Source organism: Drosophila takahashii, chromosome 3L (genome assembly GCF_030179915.1).
Source record: "Drosophila takahashii strain IR98-3 E-12201 chromosome 3L, DtakHiC1v2, whole genome shotgun sequence".
Classification (NCBI taxonomy): Eukaryota; Metazoa; Arthropoda; class Insecta; order Diptera; family Drosophilidae; genus Drosophila; species Drosophila takahashii.
This window is the reverse complement of record NC_091680.1, coordinates 6,990,080-7,008,211: the sequence shown is the minus strand read 5'-3', so window position 1 is coordinate 7,008,211 and position 18,132 is coordinate 6,990,080. Positions and strand designations below refer to the sequence as shown.

Below are 18,132 nucleotides of genomic sequence, written 5' to 3'. Positions count from 1 at the left end.
GAAATTAAATTTTTTATTTTTTTTTGTTTTATTAGCAACTTTTTTTTTTTTACTGAACCTAAAAACAAAACGCTATTTAAGAAAATTAAACTTAATTAGATTGAATTAAAAATTTAAATAAATGCGATACAAACGGAAACTAGTTTGGTATGTATATCTAATGAATAAATTGATACGCAAGAGTGTATCACAGTTAATTATAAATATTAAATATTTTTAATATTTGTTAAATTGTGAGTCAATTTGAATAGTTTTTCCATTTTTTAAGTCACACAGACACCTTATAAGCTAAGACCAGTTTATAAAAACACAGCATTAAGATATTTGGGCATACAATTTGTATTCAAAGCATTTATAATTGTTCTGTCCTTTTTATTTTTTTTAAATATTAAAAATGTTTTATTTTCATACAAAATGGGAGTTTACAAATTTTTTTTTAATCATTTAAAAAATGTTGTAACTGTCTATACTCTGTCTTTTTTATATTGTTAAAATATTTAAAAATATTTAATTCTCATTCAATAGCACTTAAAATAATTTTAAGCAACAAAAAAAAGTTTCAATATTGAAAAAAATAAATTTCAAAAAAGTTAATTTCCTTCTGGTTCCATCCGGGATCGAACCGGAGACCTTCTGCGTGTAAAGCAGACGTGATAACCGCTACACTATGGAACCAGCTGAAAAACGGCTGGCAAAGTTCTCATACAAAACAACCCTCAGAACGGTTCTAAAACCCAACGAAAATTTGATTTGAAAAGAATTTTAAAATCTGGGTTGCTGATTAAAAATTGAAATAAACCCAAGAATGTGAAAACAGGGAACGTTGCTAATTAGCATATAAGCTTGAGCAAATGCCTGGAATTGACCGATAAATATTAATTTTCATAAATTTAAAATCCTTTCTTCTTTATTTTATTTCGTTACCACTGTCAGCCATTCGTTTTGTTCAAATGCCTTCCGTTCAGGTGTTATTTCGATACGGATTACTCATTCCACTTGCAGGGGATGCGATTGTTTGTTCAGGTAAACCTGCGATAAGAGCTCCAAACTGTACTTTTTCCTACTATTTATCCACGACTTTGTGCGAATTTTTAGCGCCTGTCGCATTTTAGGGTACCCAAATTAATCAGGCTGAGAGCATTTCCGCCATATCACTTGGGTTTGGGTCTTATCGCCGCACGTTTTGTTTGCCCATTTGGCTGTGAACAGCGATTTGCGATTTGAGGGGCGGAGTTCCACTCGAAAAGCGATAGCGGAATGGCCGTAAGACGTCACGAATAACTGTTCAATTTACATATGCACATGAAATCAATTCGCCAAGTGCGAAAGAGAGTTCCGTTGCCAGGTCGAAAAGATCGGAGTGAAAAAATCAGGGAGAGCAAGGTGAGATTACCCACTCACCGGCTGCCAATTGAGTGGAGAAAATACACTCAGCACTGAGCTACATGGAAAGTGGGAGCACGATTCTTATAAGAGCCATAAAATGTATAAAATTATTAAATTTATTGACTAATTTACAGAAAAACCTATTTGGATTCCAATGCTTCTAGTCTGCAAATAAATATAACTTATTTCCAGAAGTAACGTTAATTTTCTTTTAATAAATATAATTTTGAGGTTGGACTTTACTTAAGTTATTTTTACTTGCCACATGATTAATTTTTATTTTTAAAATAAATTACAAAAAGCTTAAAGTCATATTAGTTCTGTATGCAATTATAATTAAGCATTTTTTAAATAAATATATACAAATTGAATAGAAATTTGGAATTCTTTCTTGTTGAAATAGAGACATCATAATATTTAAGTTATTCCACTATTAAACAATCTCAAATAATTTTTTCTATACTATAATATATTTTTGATTAAAAGCAGCTCTGTATCATTAAACTTAATTCAGAAATTTTTTCTTTTTTTTATTTTTTTTTCTACGAATATTTACATTTTAACCGAAGATAGTGGTTATCAATTTCAAAATATTTTTTATTTTCACTGTTTTTGTAGCCCGGTGTAAATGAGCGCCTGCTCTCGTACTTTCTGCGGACAGACCGAACCGATAGCCGCCTTCTTCGAGTTGAGTGAAAACCCAGCAATTCCGACCGATCGTAAAACTCTTCGGCCTCAGGCCCACAATATCAGTCTCTCCGCTGCGCATCGTCGAAACGGAAGGAAAATTGTTTTAATTCCCTGTGATCTGTGTGCTTCGTGTTGAACTCGAGTTTTTACTTCGTTGTGTGTTATCTTTTCAATTTCACTTGGATGTGCAATTGCCGACGCTAAAAATACGTACCGCATACAAGAAATAAAGAGTATCGCCCCGAACGCTCAGTTTAAATAATATAAAAAAAAATAAAAAAACGCCACGTTCTCGCGTTCTACAAAACTCTCCCATTAAAAAACACTCAAGCAGCACATTACATATATTCGAATCGACCACGCTGTATAATTAGTTACTTGCCGCTGATATTTCAAACAAGCCGCATGGCAACAAAAGTACCAAACGTTTCAATGATCTGAAGTGACACAACTTTTTCTAATCGAAATAAACGTGCGTGTTTAGTTCTCAAGAACCGCCAATAAACCAGCCGAATATCGAGTGAAATCGGGAAAAGTTATATACACCTCAACCAGTGCGTTTCCAATGTAGCCCTTCATGGATAATTAACACGAAAGCGTTGTGTGACTATATAGCAAAATCGTGTTAACACAAAATATTCGCAGTGGCTGAATTTAGCAGCGATCCAACAAATAGTGCCCCTCAATCATCTCGAACCCCACGCGAATTTCTCTCATTTGTCAGCGCGGAATTTGCCTGAGTCACGAGCCATTTCAATTTTCCGGTGAGTTGTCCTCGCTCTCGATCTCATTCCGAAACCGAATCGGTAGAAGAGTGCTGAACTCGGGTGTTAAGTGTTAACCGTTAGTGAAAACAGTTCCATTGTATCATTATTGACCTCGAAATGCCATGCCATGCGAAAATCAGGAACGCGTCGCAATATCTGTTTACCGACAAAAATAGGGTCAACATATTGCGATTGACTGGGTGTCTTTCAATGGACAGGGAGACGAGTGAGGATTATCTGGGGATCGGGGATCGAAAGATGACACGCAATAGGGGTGGGCTGTCCTTTGAGTGACTTCTGTTCAACCACCAAAAATGTCGGTCCTATTTTAAAAAGAGTAGAAAATGTCTATTAATATTTCAAATATATATTTATATTATTAAAATAATAAAATACCGTGGAACTTTTTTTATATTTTATATTGATCATATATTTAAAATAGATCGTGTCAGACATCATAAATGTTTTTTAAATCTCTGTGGGAAATGTTAAGTATTTTTACACATTCATGTTCTCTAAAATAAAATGTGTTATTTGCAAAGCATATTAAACAGTCGATTTCAAAGTATTTCTTCCATTTTTTATGGCTTGTTTTCTGCTCCAGTTTTTTACATATTTTAAAATTAACAAGATGATAATGGTATTTTTTCCTGAAAGTGCTCTTATCGGCATTCCACAGCTTTTTAAAAGTGATTTTTAAAAAATATTTTTATAAGATTTCTAAGTAAAAGTAATTAATCATATGCGAATTTGTTGATTAAATTATGAAACGATTTTTATGTGCCCCCTATACTCTTATCTAAGTTCATGGGGGAAATACCCGTGGAGTCGCCTATTTGCAGCACATGTCGTCTCTTCAGGCCCACTGATTAAGTTCCGTGAATGACTCCGCTATCGGTTATCGGCTAGACTTTACCCTGAAGTTGATTCATCCGTTAAATAACAACTTGCAGGCACATTCATATATATATGTATTTTCGGTATCTGAATCGTAACGGAATCGTAGCAGATCACATGAGTGTCGGGGTGAGGACCCAGTAAACAGCACTCCACACGATATATTTACTGAACTTCCACTAGAAGTTTGCCAAATAAACATGTCATATAAAAAGTAAGACATAGGGCATCCAAAAATACATCTCAGTTGACTTGACGTATTTACGTAGATTGTCCGACCGTTTTAGTGCCTTTTCCGCTGAAACATCAACATTATCTCTTCAGTAGATAACAATTTTTGCACGAGATCAGATGTGGGGACTCCAAACATATCAAAATCGGTGGCAGTTTAGTTCAAGCTGTAGCCCTGAGCAGTTCGGTTTGGCCACCAAGCAAAGTTTAAAACAAGAGTTCATTGAAAAGTAAACCTCAACAAAATGAAAACCTTGCGAGCAAGTACGTTTTTGTTCGCTTAAACGTAAGAGTAAGAGTTCAACCTCAAAAGCCAATGGCCTAGAATACAAACTCCACAAAAAAGCAAAAACGAAAACCAAGACAAAACTTCTCAAATTACCTCTAAAAAAAACAACGATCGCCGGAAAGACAGGGGTAATTTTTACTGCCTAGCAACAAGTTTTTGTCTCTGCTTTTTCACTGAGCATGCGCGGCTCTTTTCAATGAATGTTCCTCGCGGAGTCTCTTCATCTTGAGCAAACAAATAAAGGCAATAAAAACTATTAGGGCAACAGAGGGGCAGGTCTTTCCGAGAAGTTGCCAGGCGGCCTGGCGATCTCATCTCCTGCTCACATTCTCATATTCCCACAGCCCCAGACAAATGAGGTCAAAATCCTTGAGGTTCTTGTCCTTACTGGGATGGCATACAGTGGAGATTCAATCACTTTAACAGGAGAAATAGTTTTTAAATAAGTTGTAAAAAAATAAAAGTTAAGAAATCCTTAAAGTAAAGCCCCAAAATATATTTAATTATACAATGTCTTCCACATCTTAATAGTATTTATAAAATTTTTAAAGAATCTTTTAATTTTTATACATATTTGTTAAAAATTTCAATTTCCTCTAGGAAAGTCTTTAATGAAGTATTTTATTTAATTTTTTAAATAAATTTCGACTTAAGAAAGTTTGAGTTATAGAAGTTGGACTGTTTGAAGAGTTCAACATGGAATGCAGACAGTAGAAGAACAAGAACAGGAAAGCAGAACAGATGAATCAGTATGAATAAAGGGAAGAAATAAGCAGGCCCTTTAGACTCTTCTAAATCTGCTTATATTTGTTATATACCGATCACTAAGAGCTTTGATATTGACCGACAATTGTCAATAAAATTGTGTAGAATAATACAAAGAGATAAAGATTAATCAAGGTTATCCCCCAGCCATTCGATTTAGCCTCTGTGAGTTATGTAAATGTCTGTGTGCTTCACTTGTCGCCATTTCAATTCATTTCAATTGAGAGCAAGCCCCCCGAAGAATTTTTGATTGACCCCAAAAAACCGACTCTTATCAATTTGTTAAGCGAAGAAAGTGAAATGCACTAGAAAGCTGCTAAAAAGAGAGAGAAATATAGACAGAGAAAGAGAGGAAACAGAGTGCCCCACAATTTTCATGGGAAAACCATTTTCAATTGCGCACTGAAAATGCGGCTCAATTAAATGTCAATTTCAATTGTAAAACTGTAGCCAAGCGGAAACACGATTGCCTGTCAGTTAGCAGTTTGCATGGACAAGTGCATAATGCGCAAATAAATCAGCAATAAAGGCCATAAATAAATCTGACCAACCTGAAACCTTGATGAATTAACCCAAGACCTCCGATTGCAATTCTTCGGCAGCGATATAGCGCATATAACACCTGTCAATCCGAAGAACCCCTTCCTCTAAAATGGCGGCCAAGTTCAATAGAACTTTTGATTGCTCAAAAAGACGAAGAGTCGCAAAACGCAGCTAAAACGTTTTTTCCCAACTATTAAATACCCAGTTCAAGGTTTGTCCTAATTCTTTTATGGGTTCTCATAATTCAAATATTTTGAATTTATTTTGCATAAACATCGGGGAATTTCCTATATATGTTCCATATATTGAAAACAGTTGAAGACGCTAAAAAAACATCTATATATATATTTAGCTTGGTAAAATCCCATTCTGAATTAAGTCTCGTATGTGAAAAAGTACTGTCATATCTCAAACCGTAAGATTATAATGACACCTCACTAATTTATTTAATTAAGATGAGCCAGGTAAATTCACAAACTTATCAAATAGGATACAAAATGCCCACCTTCGTAAAAAATACCACATACCCGTGAACTTTTCGGCTAGCGGGTATGAAAATTTCGCACGATTTTCCCGCCTTCGTCGGTTGGCTAGAAAAACCCGAGAGACCCGAAAGACAAAAAGCCGAGTGTCCGAAAAGCACCGACAGTTTCGGTGGCAACGTCAAGGCATTCGCACGATCCAAACAACAGAAACAGGGCGATCGGGCTAAGAGATTGACGTAAAGGAGATTCCGCTGTATCTTCAAGATACTTATTCGGTGCAGATTTTTCCGGTTTACGAGGCATACAAACGATTTAAAATACAAATTAAGTCGCAGTCCCCACGAATTTCCAGATAATTGCAGTTAATTTTGAAAGCAAAATAGATTTTGGTAAGTGAGTTATCAAAAGAGGGGTAAACGAACTTATCAGACGTCTGGGATTCCTAATAAATAACCCGTTTCGGTTGCATCAGACTTACTAAACTGAACTGATTAGTTCCTAAAAGCTCTCAGGAATTATATTATAATTCTTGGCTTCTTGTGTGCCATTGACATTTGAACAATAACATAGAACTACGCATCGAGGAAATATTTTAAAAATAAAACGACGAATAAATACCAAATTCTAAAAAACTCCCCTAAAAAGTTTACAAAATTATACAACCAAATAATGACTATCTCACGTAAAGTAAACCATTCAAAAGTTCGTAATATTCACAGGAAGTTATATCATTTGCTTATATCATGGGTTCGATAAATCGTTTCGCCTGGGAATTAAAAGTGAAAAGAAAATCACGGGGACAATGAAATCGTATTTAATATAGCAGCTTATTCATATGCGATTCATATTCAAAGCGATCGCAAATTATGAACATTCTATTCTATGCCGATTCCATTCCCTTCCCATTAGCATATACTAATTAAGAATTTCCCGCACAAGCCCCTAGCTAATCAAATCTATATACACATTTGTTGCCATATTTAATCTGATTAAATCAGCAGACTGAACGTATCATCATTCACAACTCAGTTGCAATCAGTTGGATGAGTTGTTAGCATCTCGATTATCATTCGATTGGAGCGTGTTGGATCAGCTGAGATGGGATGAGTGAACTCGGTAGCTTAAAAAGGGTATTTACAACTCGTTCATCGCACTTCAGACGTTACCAATAAATTCCAACCCATTCTCAAATTGAATAACCTGTCCCGTCCACGTGTGGGTAATAGAATTTCTGTCCGGATCTCCAGATCCCCCAAGTCTCAGACGTCGCGACGCGGCGCTTAGTGTTTTGTCTGTCTGTCAGTAGTCTAAACACTCGACAAGGGCTCCGATCCGAAAATGTGCAATCCCCACAAAAGATAAAGTAACTGCACTGCTATTAAAAAGCTAAGGATGTAAGCTAAAATGGATTATAATACTTAGGAAATGATTTCAGGGAAATATGATCAAATATTGCTTTAAGAAAAGATTTTCAAATATTTTTTTGTGATGTTTATACGTTTAAATTACCATTTTGAAACTTATTTTAAGGAAATATGATTAAATATGTTTTCAAAAAATATTTTTAATGTTTGGTTGAAAAGCATATAAGCCGAAATTCATAGTCAGAAAATTATTTTAGGGAAATATGATCAAATAATGCTTTGAAAAAAAACCTAAAATATTTTGTTGTGAAGTTTACAAGTTTAAAATTATTCCTTAATTTTTATTAACTACTTTTGCGCTCAGTGTACGCCTTTCCGCAGTGCGGCGCTGTCTGGCATTACAGAAAAGCAGGCGCATTTGCTTTGCTGACTTCCAACTTAGTTGCCCGGGCATCAGTTTACATGGCACTCCTCACTCCAGACCCCTTTTTTCCGACTCGGACATGGAGCTTATCAAAATCGGCGGCGTTGTCAACTGGATAAGCGGCGCGTGGCATCGGCCAAGTTAGCAGTTTTGCGCGTTACCTCAATCGAATGAAAAGCCATGGAAAGCGAACACCCGTCCGAAATAATTATGCAGCGTTGTCGATTCGTGGGCATTCATTGAGCGATTCCCACAATCCATGGGGGAGAGTGAATAAACTTTGTAACCCAACCGCTTTATAATTCACTTATTTCCTGGATAACTCACGTGGCACGTTTGGCGATCTAAAAACTTAATGCCACATGCGGCGTTCGGAATTCTAAGAAAGATTATGAATTTGTTGAGGAATTATTTATTGTAGGCAGCAAAAAATGTATTCCAAGTATGTGGATCCTCAAGTGTTTACTTAGTCTGAGTATTTTGCATGATCGAACAATAGAAATAATGGCCAGCCATCAAAAGTTTCCGTTTCCAATGGAAAATCATTATTAATCAAGCAAATAATGGAATATACCATATACACCGTTTAAGAGTTATGGAAAAATGATTTTTTATGAGTTGTGGAAAAATTGGGGATTTTACCCAAATATTATAGTTGTGGGTTGATTTTATGTGTTTATCCAGTTCATAAATTCTTAAATCGTGTGGGTTTTTAATAATGTTTTCTAACCGGAAACAAATGTTGACCATTGAAATTAGCACCATCAATATTTAAGAGCTAATATCATGATCAGTTCATTTAGTACTTTCCCCAGTAAATTTCCTTTATAGTTGGAAAAAATTCCCTGTGGCTAGACTATGCTTTAATCTTAACTTATCTGAGTGAACTAAATAGAATTCCGTTGATTGAACTTACGTTCTTAATATGCCAAAAGCTAGACATGCATATCTAAATGTTGAACTAATAAATATGCTGACAATCTTATCAATATTTTTTCACTCGACGACAGCAAAAGTTAATACCGATTCGGGTCTGGCATGTGTAAATTATTTACCACCGGCTAAATTTTGATTGATCAACTGACAAACGGTTGTAAATGCATGCTATAATTTTGTCAGGGCTATGAAAACATTGTCACTATCTAGCTCAGTAGCGCATATAAAGCGGATTTTATATGGATACATATATAAGTATCTAAAAACAAAACAACTGTGTTTGCACGGCGATAATGATAAAAGCGTTAATCGAGTTAAGTGAGTTAAATGAGCTGCAAAGACGTCAGTGGGAATATTTTATTCTCTCTGTGCTATTTTAGATCCTAAGTTTGTTTTTAGCTTTCCAGCCTGGCGCTAATTTTCCCTACGTCAGTTGAAGTTTACCTCGAACTTGTCAGATTTGTCTATATCCTACATATTGACATCCCGATTGAGGGCTGCGGCCTTCCGTGGGCGCAAGTCAATTAAGTTCTGTTATGGATTACCTTAAATATGTTTAAAAATATAAACTTATTTCATTGATTTCCACGATTGATGTCTTTTCACTTTAGCCAACTGACTGCTGTTTATTTTCACAGCAATCTGAAATGGAAATGAGTGAAATGAAACAATTTCCGTTGCTACTTTAGATTTCTTCTTTAATTTTTGCAAATCAATTGTTTACGCTGGGGCCTTGAATTCGTTGAAATCACGCCCACCGATTAGTCACAGTTGCAAAAGCGTTACTCCATTTAGAGCTTTCTAAACAGGTGATTAAGATTGATTTGAAAAAGTTAAAAGGGCTATTAAAATAAGTTAAAATTAGCAATGCAAAAAATATGCAGTTACCAGGTTATTAAAGTGGTTGAAAAACACATATTAGCTGTCAGGTTATCAAACTGTCATTTCAGTTAAATGACCTAACTGTGGAAATTTTACGAACTGTTACTGAATAATAACATTTTCTACCACTCATTTATTTTAACGACTGAAAGTCATAACTCCTCATAACTCATATCAATTGAGTGCTTTGTCAGAACAAAAAAAGCCCGGTCTTAAGATTATTAATCGCAATTGAAGTACTTAACGTACTATGAGTTATTAGGGATAGGATCATTAGAATGTGGAAAAAGTTATTGATAGGTCAATGTAAACCCCCAGTGGGATTTCTAAGAACTCAATTACGACCTTCCCCTACTTCAACAAAGACCACCAGTCCAATTAGCGATCATATATCATATCGTATATCCAGTAATTGCCATGATCAACATTTTATGACAAATAAGCCAACAATAATAAGCGCGTGCGCCTGCTCAGCGATGTCCAATCGAGTCCAAAGTAAACAAAGACACTCCAGACTCCTTTTCTCTAAGGCGGCAGAAATCAGACAAATCACGAGACGTGCGACCAATTGAATAAATAAACAAAGATACGAATTAATAAAACGTTGACCGAATGTCGGGGGAAATGCTTAAGCTAGAGGCGCCTTTTAATTATAATCAACATAATCCAAAATCAAACTAAACAAAAAATCTATTTCCATTTCTTGCAGTTCTTCAAATGGGTTGACTTGTGATATTGCAGCTTCCTGGACCCGGGAAACAAAAGGTAAGATTTATACACCTGTTTAAACTAATAAAATGGTTGTAAATGCAAGTCTAATAAATATTTGCCTTTCTGAATATCTATGAAAAACCAGAGAATTATAAGATACATTAAATTACAATCGCAGAAAACAATCTAGGAAAACACATTCAATATAAATGTTTAATTGTATTAGCCAGCTGACTGATTGATGTTAATTCCAACCAGATTTGTTCAAAAAATTCGCAAAGAAAACACAATTTTCTGATACTTTTGATACGATTTGGAATTTAGAATCCCCCACGTGCCAAATGTACACAATTATATTGTTTACCCCACCGACTAGTACAGGTTTTTAAATTGGAATTTTCGAATAGATTTTTCAATTTACATTAGAGATTGTGCAAGATCTTCAACAAGCTGGCATTGGCTTTGAAATTGTAATATTTATAGAAGCACAAGCAATTTGGTTTTTGTAATCATAATTGTTGTTTATTAATTAACTAAGGACAAACCCCCGAAAGACAAGCTAAATAAACTGATTGAAAGTTTTCCGCTGTTTCTACCTTCCACAAATTCCATTACGATCTTGGGGATTATTTAATTATATAGATCTGTAGAACAGGTGAGCACACCTGCTTATCTTTTTTAGCACACTCTTACCATTTCGCCCAGCTGCTGCTGCTGTTTTGGCCATAAAGTAATTCCGGGCTCTCAAGTACTATTCGAGCCATAAAATTAATTTATTAGTTTTACAAATGCTTAAATTTGTTTACCACTCCAGCGGGATTTGCAAAAAAGGAATTTCCTCCTCTGCCAAAAGTAGCGAAAGTGTGAGATAAACATTTGGATTGTTGGGATTTGAATCTCGAGGGAAAGTGTGTAAATATTGGAAATGGTTCAAGGGCGGATCATTGGGAAGATTCCGGTATAGGTTATAATATTTAATGAGCATGCAGTAATATAGGCAATCAAAAACAGAAATCTTTGAATGTTTATTGTTGTTAGTTATTGAGTAAATATTTACACTGATGAATGGCTGTTCTATGGCATAAATAAATATTCCATCCAGACGTCATATCACTTGATATATGATCGGGTTTTATTAGAAATCTGTTTTCTTTAATGCGATTTTATTTTTATTGGTTACAAAATACTTACATAAATTAAAAATTTCTAAGAATAAAGATTTCCTGTAATCTTTCTATTATATTTTTTATTTTCCAGGGATACAACTTGAACCTCAAAAGACATAGCCAAAATCCACTAAACCCACCACCGAAACCATTTAAAGTCAATAGTCACGTACAGAATATAAACACCTGGAAACCGTTGGAATCTCTGCTTGAAAGCAGCGCACCACCCATGAACCACTCGGCCAAGGCGCTCAACAGCGTGGCCACCGAGATCAGCACCTCCTGCTCCTCCAGCACCTTCACCATCCATCCACAGAACCACCTGCACACTGGCCACCTGATTGCCCACCGCCTTGGACACTCCTACGCAGCCCGTGCCGATCACAATTATCTGGGTTAATCTTTCGAACCCATTGAAATCTTCAGGGAAATCCATTGAATATTCGGAATACTAGTGGTTCTTGGGATTGACTTTTCTGGGAGCCAACTTATTTCTTCGAATCGTCGCAGCTTCAAGACGGCCGGCACAATGTTGAAAGTCGTTGGTGCATCGTGGCAAAAAACGCGGATAGGGACCTACATCCTAATCGGTGCTGGTCTCTTGGTCATCGGAGCCTTCTTCATTGGTTATATGGAACGCCCGGAGTACGATGGCACCTACTGTGCCACCGCCCTGTGGACCAAGCAGGTGGGCTTCCAAATCGAAAACTGGAAGCAGCAGAACGATCTGGTCAACATTCCCACCGGCGTGGGCAGGATTTGCTACAAGGATTCGGTTTATGAGAATGGGTGAGTGTTACTTATTCTTGAGGTATTTTACATAGGATTTTATCATCATTATTTTTCTTGATCAATATATTTATCTTAAAGAATGAGAAATTCAAAAGTGTTACAAAATTGATATCCTTTTTATTTGGTTTTACAAAATTGCGATTAGTATTTTTAGATTGTAGGATTTAGAATATTGTAAGAATATAAAAAATTGCTTAGTTATAAAAAAAATAGTTATAAATAAAAATTGATAACATCGATTTTCGCTTTAAAAGAATTGATTAAAGTATTATTAAACTAAAGAAAAATAAACAAAAAATCTTTTATTATAAGAATTCGATTATAATTTATTCTGTTATAATATTTTCCAGATGGGCTCAAATCGAGGTGGAGACCCAACGAACCTACCCAGATTGGGTGCAGGCCTATGCAGCTGGAATGCTGGAGGGTTCGCTGACCTGGAGGAACATCTACAATCAGTGGTCCAAGTAGGGTTATAAAATTCATTTAAAAACTTAATGAAACTTATAGAATTTTCCCCTTTTTTAGTACAATTTCGTCTTCCTGCGAGCGGGACGAAGGCACCAAGAAATTCTGTCACTGGCTGAGGGAACTCCTCACCTCCAACTACGATCGCTTGAAGCGGCAGACTGTGAAGGCTGAAAACGATCACTATTGGCATCAATTGCATCTGTTCATCACCCAGTTGGAGGGCCTGGAGACAGGCTACAAACGTGGGGCATCTCGAGCTCGTTCCGATTTGGAGGAGGAGATACCCTTCTCCGATTTCCTGCTAATGAACGCAGCGGCTGATATCCAGGATCTAAAGATTTACTACGAGAACTATGTGCTGCCGAATAATACGGAACATGCTGAGGAATCTGGCACCGATCAGCCAAAGAACTTCTTCCTCCCAAGTGCCTCCATGCTAACGAAGATCGTGCAGCAGGAGGAGTCGCCACAGGCACTGCAACTTCTCTTTGGTCATTCTACCGCGGGTAGCTACTCCTCGATGTTGAGGATCCAGAAGCGCTACAAGTTTCACTACCACTTCTCGCCGAAGCTAAGGAGCAACACGGTGCCTGGAGTGGATATAACCTTCACGGGTTATCCCGGAATTCTCGGCTCCACCGATGATTTCTACACCATCAAGGGTCGTCATCTGCACGCCATTGTCGGCGGCGTTGGCATCAAGAACGAGAATCTGCAGCTGTGGAAGTCGGTGGATCTCAAGCAGATGGTTCCTCTGGTGGGTCGTGTGATGGCTGCCAATAGGATATCCCAGAACCGACAAACCTGGGCCGCTGCAATGACCAGGCATTCGTTAACCGGAGCCAAGCAGTGGATCACCGTGGATCTGAACAAGATGAAGGTGCAGGATAATCTGTACAATGTTCTCGAGACCGATGACAAGCATGACGATGCTGCAGTGACGGTGAATGAGAAGGATAGGACGGCGATTCAACAGCGTCACGATCAGCTGAAGGATATGGTGTGGATTGCGGAGCAACTCCCGGGAACGATGGCCATAAAGGATGTGACGCAGGAGTTTCTGGTGCCGGGCAACTCATCGTGGCTGGCCAACGGGGTGCCCTACTTCAAGAAGGTGCTGGAATCGAGTGGTGTGAGCACCAGCGAGGATCAACAACAGCTCTCCTCTTCGGATGAGGAGGAGCTGACCAGTCTGGCAGCCGTTGATAAATATCTACGCACCCATGGCTTCCGTGGCGATCTGCTGGGCAGCCAGGAGTCGATTGCCTATGGCAACATAGATCTCAAATTGTTCTCCTACAATGCGAGATTGGGTATCACCGATTTTCATGCCTTCGCCGGGCCCGTCTTCTTACGTTTCCAACATGTTCAGCCCAGAGCAGCTGAGGATGGGGGCGAAAATAGTGGTCAGAATGGTATTCAACCCTCCTCCCTGGTCGACGAAAGACTCAGTGTGAGCATCGAGGATGCGGATAGCAGTCGCCTGGCCGAAATGGAACTCATTACGGAACGGCGACCGGTGCGAAATGATATGAGGGCCATTGCCATGCGAAAGATCGGCAGCGGACCCTTCAGGTGGTCCAGCATGAGTCCCGTGGAGGAGGGCGGCGGCCACGAGGGACATCCTGATGAGTGGAACTTTGACAAGGTCTCCCCCAAGTGGGCGTGGTAGCTGAAGAGGAAGAGGAGAATTCTTTTATTTTAACCCGTAGAATACCCAATCGAATTTGTGTACCCACAAAACCCACCTCCATCCATTTGAAAAACTGGAATTCTGTATTTAGTGTGTCTCTCGTCTTGTCTCGTATAATTTGTGTGTTCCTAGCTGGTACCATCTTATCTTACGTCCATAGTCTTTTAGTGTGTACTGTACTTATGTGCGTGTCCCAACTTGCGTGTCTTCCAGTTGATGTGAACTTTTAATTTCCCCTAGGCCTCTTGTAAATTAGCAACCAAATTGTAAATCTATTTTTTAGCAGCCAATTTTTGTACTTTAGTAACTTTATAAAAGAGAAATAAAGAAAACAAACAAATCAAACAAAATTGTGTTTAATAATTGTAATTTTGGTTTACAAATTATTTTATATTATTATTTTTAAATAAATAATACATTGAATATTAGTTGGATTTAAATATCTTAAAAGTTGACGCTTAGCTAAGTCAAAAACCATTCGAGACAAATATAACGCAAAAGCTTTTGATGAGAGCTTTTGGAATAGAATCATTTTTAGATATCGTTATTCTGTGTGTTTAGCAATATATGTATCCCAACGGGATATACGGGGGTATCCCAACGGGATCACTGCTTCAGTTGACGGAAGCCAAGCTGATCACTCCCACGAGTCGAGCGTTATTATAGGAGACCAATGAACCGCAGGGGAATTTTTTATCAGCGAGGTGGGTGTACAAGTCCGTGGAGGCCACCGATTCGTAGGCTTGATCGCATTAACCTTAGTGCTCGATAAGGCTTTTACCCAATGATTAGGAATGGCTCCGTATTATTCATAATTTATACTTCTAGTCACTTATGCCATTAGCATAAGAAAAAGATACAAAATATAATATTACGATCTTTGTAAACAATCACTTTAGCAATACTAAAATGTTGTTATTAAAATTATTTGGCCCTGCACCAACGGCCAATGTTTATTAACGTATTTAAGTTTTGATCCCTCCTTATTGGCCCAACCCGTTTGGCCAATCAACTTTGGCCACACCCCTTTATTAACTTTTCATTGGTCAATATGCTAAAGCTCATTCCACACAGTCATTTAAGCATTTCTAGTTTTCACCAGGTAAACTAATTAGGATTTTTTAATATTTTCTATACTTTAGTTTATACATTTTTTCGATGCGCTAATTTATTTTTTTCCTGAACTTTGAAAACTATTTTAACACGAAGGGCAAAAAAACTACAATTTTTTTTGTACTCCTTGTCTTTTATTTCTGACACTTCAATGCGGCGCCTTGTCTCAATTACACTCCTATTCTTTGGAGCGCGAGGACGAAGGACCACAATAAAGTACAAGCTGAAACTTGTCAAAAACAATTCGTAGGAGAGCCCCGCACCAATTACCAAACTCAAATAGATCTATTTCGAAATTCAATTTGCTCTCGCAGCTCGCATCCCGGGCAGCCAACAAACGAGGCCAATTACTTTAAAATATTTCGTTGAACAAACTTGGTCGACAACTTTTAAAAAACAAAAAAAAAAAGAAAGTACCAAAGAGGAAAAGAGGTTCGTTTCTTTTGTCTTGGTCGGAAAGGAAATTCAGAGCTGGCAACAGGCTGCGAAGAGGAAGCTGTGCGGGTGACTAAGAATAAAACTGAAATCCCTTTTATGCTTTGATTATGGTAATTTTGCGATTTGTTTTCATTGCAGTGAAACATGCAATTTTCCTATGTTGGCTATATACATATATATTATATAGTCCATCTAAGGGGGAAACGATGAGCTCTAGAAAGCAAGTCGCTGGTATGCAACTTCTTAGCTTGACAAAGACCAAAGAGTCGCAATTTGCATAAGTTGTGCCAACGAACAAACTAGCTAGGTACACTCAGAAAAGCATTTATCAATTTTACAAAACATTCCACTTACCCAAAAAAGTTGTTGTGAATTTACTTCTGCTTTATTATATTAAGTACATATTATTAAAAATCTTACTTAAACAAATTTTTCTAAAAACTTAAAAAAAAAGAAAATAAAAATAAAAAAATTTCTTTCGAACCGCAGCCGGTAGGATTCGAACCTACGCTCCCAGAGGGAATCTGATTTCTAGTCAGACGCCTTAACCGCTCGGCCACGACTGCTTGATGGGAGGGTGTTTCGAATAGCTGCTCAAAAGTTGTGAGCTGTTACCATGCTTTATAATAATAATACTGCGGATACCATCTCATGAATTTAATTTATACATATACAGTTTCTTTGCTATCATTCGTTATTTATTTTGACCATTTATATGTATCGCTTATCTTAGCCACTCGCGTTCTAATTATAAAATAGATTGAACATTTGCTTCAGTTATATTAGAGAATCGATTGGAATTTTTGTTTGGTCATGATATCCTCAAGTTCTGCTTATTTATTTCAATTTTGTTTACAAAAAGTTTCGAAATAAAAACTTTTTATTTTGTATATACAAGGGATGACTACATTTAAAACATTTTAAAAATAAATAAGTTCTTAAAATAAAATGATATCCCAAAATAATAACGAAGAAAAATTCATTTTATAAATCGCAGTACTGAAACAGTAGTTTGAAGGCTGGAATATATTTTTATTTTAGTGCAGCGAGAGGCAAGGAATTACGGTAAAGTATTTTGCATACATCAGGTCTTTCCCCGGCTTCTCTGCCTGCTTTCCCCATTCCCACCCCATCTCACTTATTGTCTCTATATCTCTGCCTGGGCTCATATATAATTTAGCTGAATTATGGCCGCCATTCAGTTCTCGTTTCGCCCTTGGGCTAATTTATAAACGTAAATTTACTTTGATGCTAATGACGCTGCTAAGGGCGAACAACAACAAACAGTGTCCTCGCCGCAGATAGTTTTCAGTTGATATATCAATATGCATGCCAAAGGTGGAAATTAGTGCATTTGCTCAAGGGCTCCTCCTCCCTCCGCCGATGGCTAAATTCTATATACCATTCCTCCCGATTTCAATCGTTTTAAACGGGCTCCCCCCTCTCCCCTTCTCAGTTGGCAGGTGTTGGCGTTGTGCAGGCATTGTGATTTATGGTTTAGCCACGCAATTGTGTACCATATATACAGTGACCAGCATTTTTAAGTGCTCCACGCTGCGTATGCGTAACATATGTGCCGCCAGTATTTCTACCTGCGTGGGCGTCTGTGTATATTTGATTTAATTATGTATGCGTGCAAGTGGAAACGTTTGTGGATGTATCCTACATTCGCATTGCGTGGATTGGTCACAGATGGTTATCCCACGAAAAAAAAAGGAATGACCAGAGATGGTAAGCGCATAAATTGATAAAGACACCTAAACAATAAGGTGAACACGAAATTTTAATAAAATCAATAAGCCAAGGAAAAAAAGAGAAAATATCTATCAATATTTTTATGATAAAATTTAAAATAATATTTACAGATTTTTTTTGCTTGAAAATATAGTATGGTAAAAATGTAGTAGGTATTTAAATAAATTTATTTTCTTACCTGAATCAATACAAATTAAATAGAAATGGGTTTCCCATCATGATTTACCCAAAACGTAAATAAACAAAAACCCCATTATTCAATGTTTCAGGTAAATCATTTTGGCTTCCATTTCGCCCTGATTTGCTTTCCATCAACATTCAATTTATTGTGACC

The 18,132-nt window shown here is 37.1% G+C and overlaps 2 protein-coding genes and 2 non-coding genes across 6 annotated transcripts; 2 read left to right on the top strand and 2 right to left on the bottom strand.

Moving 5' to 3' along the window:
- Window positions 1-602: 602 nt before the first annotated feature.
- On the bottom strand, window positions 603-675 carry TRNAV-UAC (transfer RNA valine (anticodon UAC)). Its single transcript has one exon. It is a non-coding gene; the product is annotated as a tRNA-Val (tRNA).
- A 1,458-nt stretch (window positions 676-2,133) lies between these two features.
- On the top strand, window positions 2,134-11,936 carry LOC123003068 (uncharacterized). Of its 3 annotated transcripts, none has more exons than XM_044394494.2 (3): window positions 2,134-2,840; window positions 10,369-10,424; window positions 11,628-11,936. In XM_044394494.2, the coding sequence occupies exon 3, from the start codon at window positions 11,766-11,768 to the stop codon at window positions 11,934-11,936; it is 171 nt and encodes a 56-aa protein (XP_044250429.1). In that variant the 5' UTR covers window positions 2,134-2,840; window positions 10,369-10,424; window positions 11,628-11,765. The 3 variants fall into 3 exon arrangements, 2 of the variants coding, with proteins under 2 accessions (XP_044250429.1, XP_070070550.1); XR_011418427.1 differs by lacking the exon at window positions 2,134-2,840 and adding an exon at window positions 5,979-6,442 and having other exon boundaries at window positions 11,628-11,770; XM_070214449.1 differs by lacking the exon at window positions 2,134-2,840 and adding an exon at window positions 7,167-7,183.
- Window positions 11,937-12,065: 129 nt separating this feature from the next.
- lama (lamina ancestor) lies at window positions 12,066-14,832 on the top strand. The gene is made up of 3 exons (XM_017139412.3): window positions 12,066-12,325; window positions 12,679-12,795; window positions 12,857-14,832. The coding sequence occupies exons 1-3, from the start codon at window positions 12,066-12,068 to the stop codon at window positions 14,469-14,471; spliced, it is 1,992 nt and encodes a 663-aa protein (XP_016994901.2). The 3' UTR covers window positions 14,472-14,832.
- Window positions 14,833-16,527: 1,695 nt separating this feature from the next.
- TRNAS-AGA (transfer RNA serine (anticodon AGA)) lies at window positions 16,528-16,609 on the bottom strand. Its single transcript has one exon. It is a non-coding gene; the product is annotated as a tRNA-Ser (tRNA).
- Between the last annotated feature and the right edge of the window lie 1,523 nt (window positions 16,610-18,132).

Excerpts from the sequence above, each read along its gene's own strand:
- lama (XM_017139412.3), top strand. The coding sequence starts at position 12,066 with ATGTTGAAAGTCGTTGGTGCATCGTGGCAAAAAACGCGGATAGGGACC. Across the intron at positions 12,326-12,678 it reads GATTCGGTTTATGAGAATGG|ATGGGCTCAAATCGAGGTGG; the intron begins GTGAGTGTTACT and ends AATATTTTCCAG. Across the intron at positions 12,796-12,856 it reads ATCTACAATCAGTGGTCCAA|TACAATTTCGTCTTCCTGCG; the intron begins GTAGGGTTATAA and ends CCCCTTTTTTAG.
- LOC123003068 (XM_044394494.2), top strand. The coding sequence starts at position 11,766 with ATGAACCACTCGGCCAAGGCGCTCAACAGCGTGGCCACCGAGATCAGC.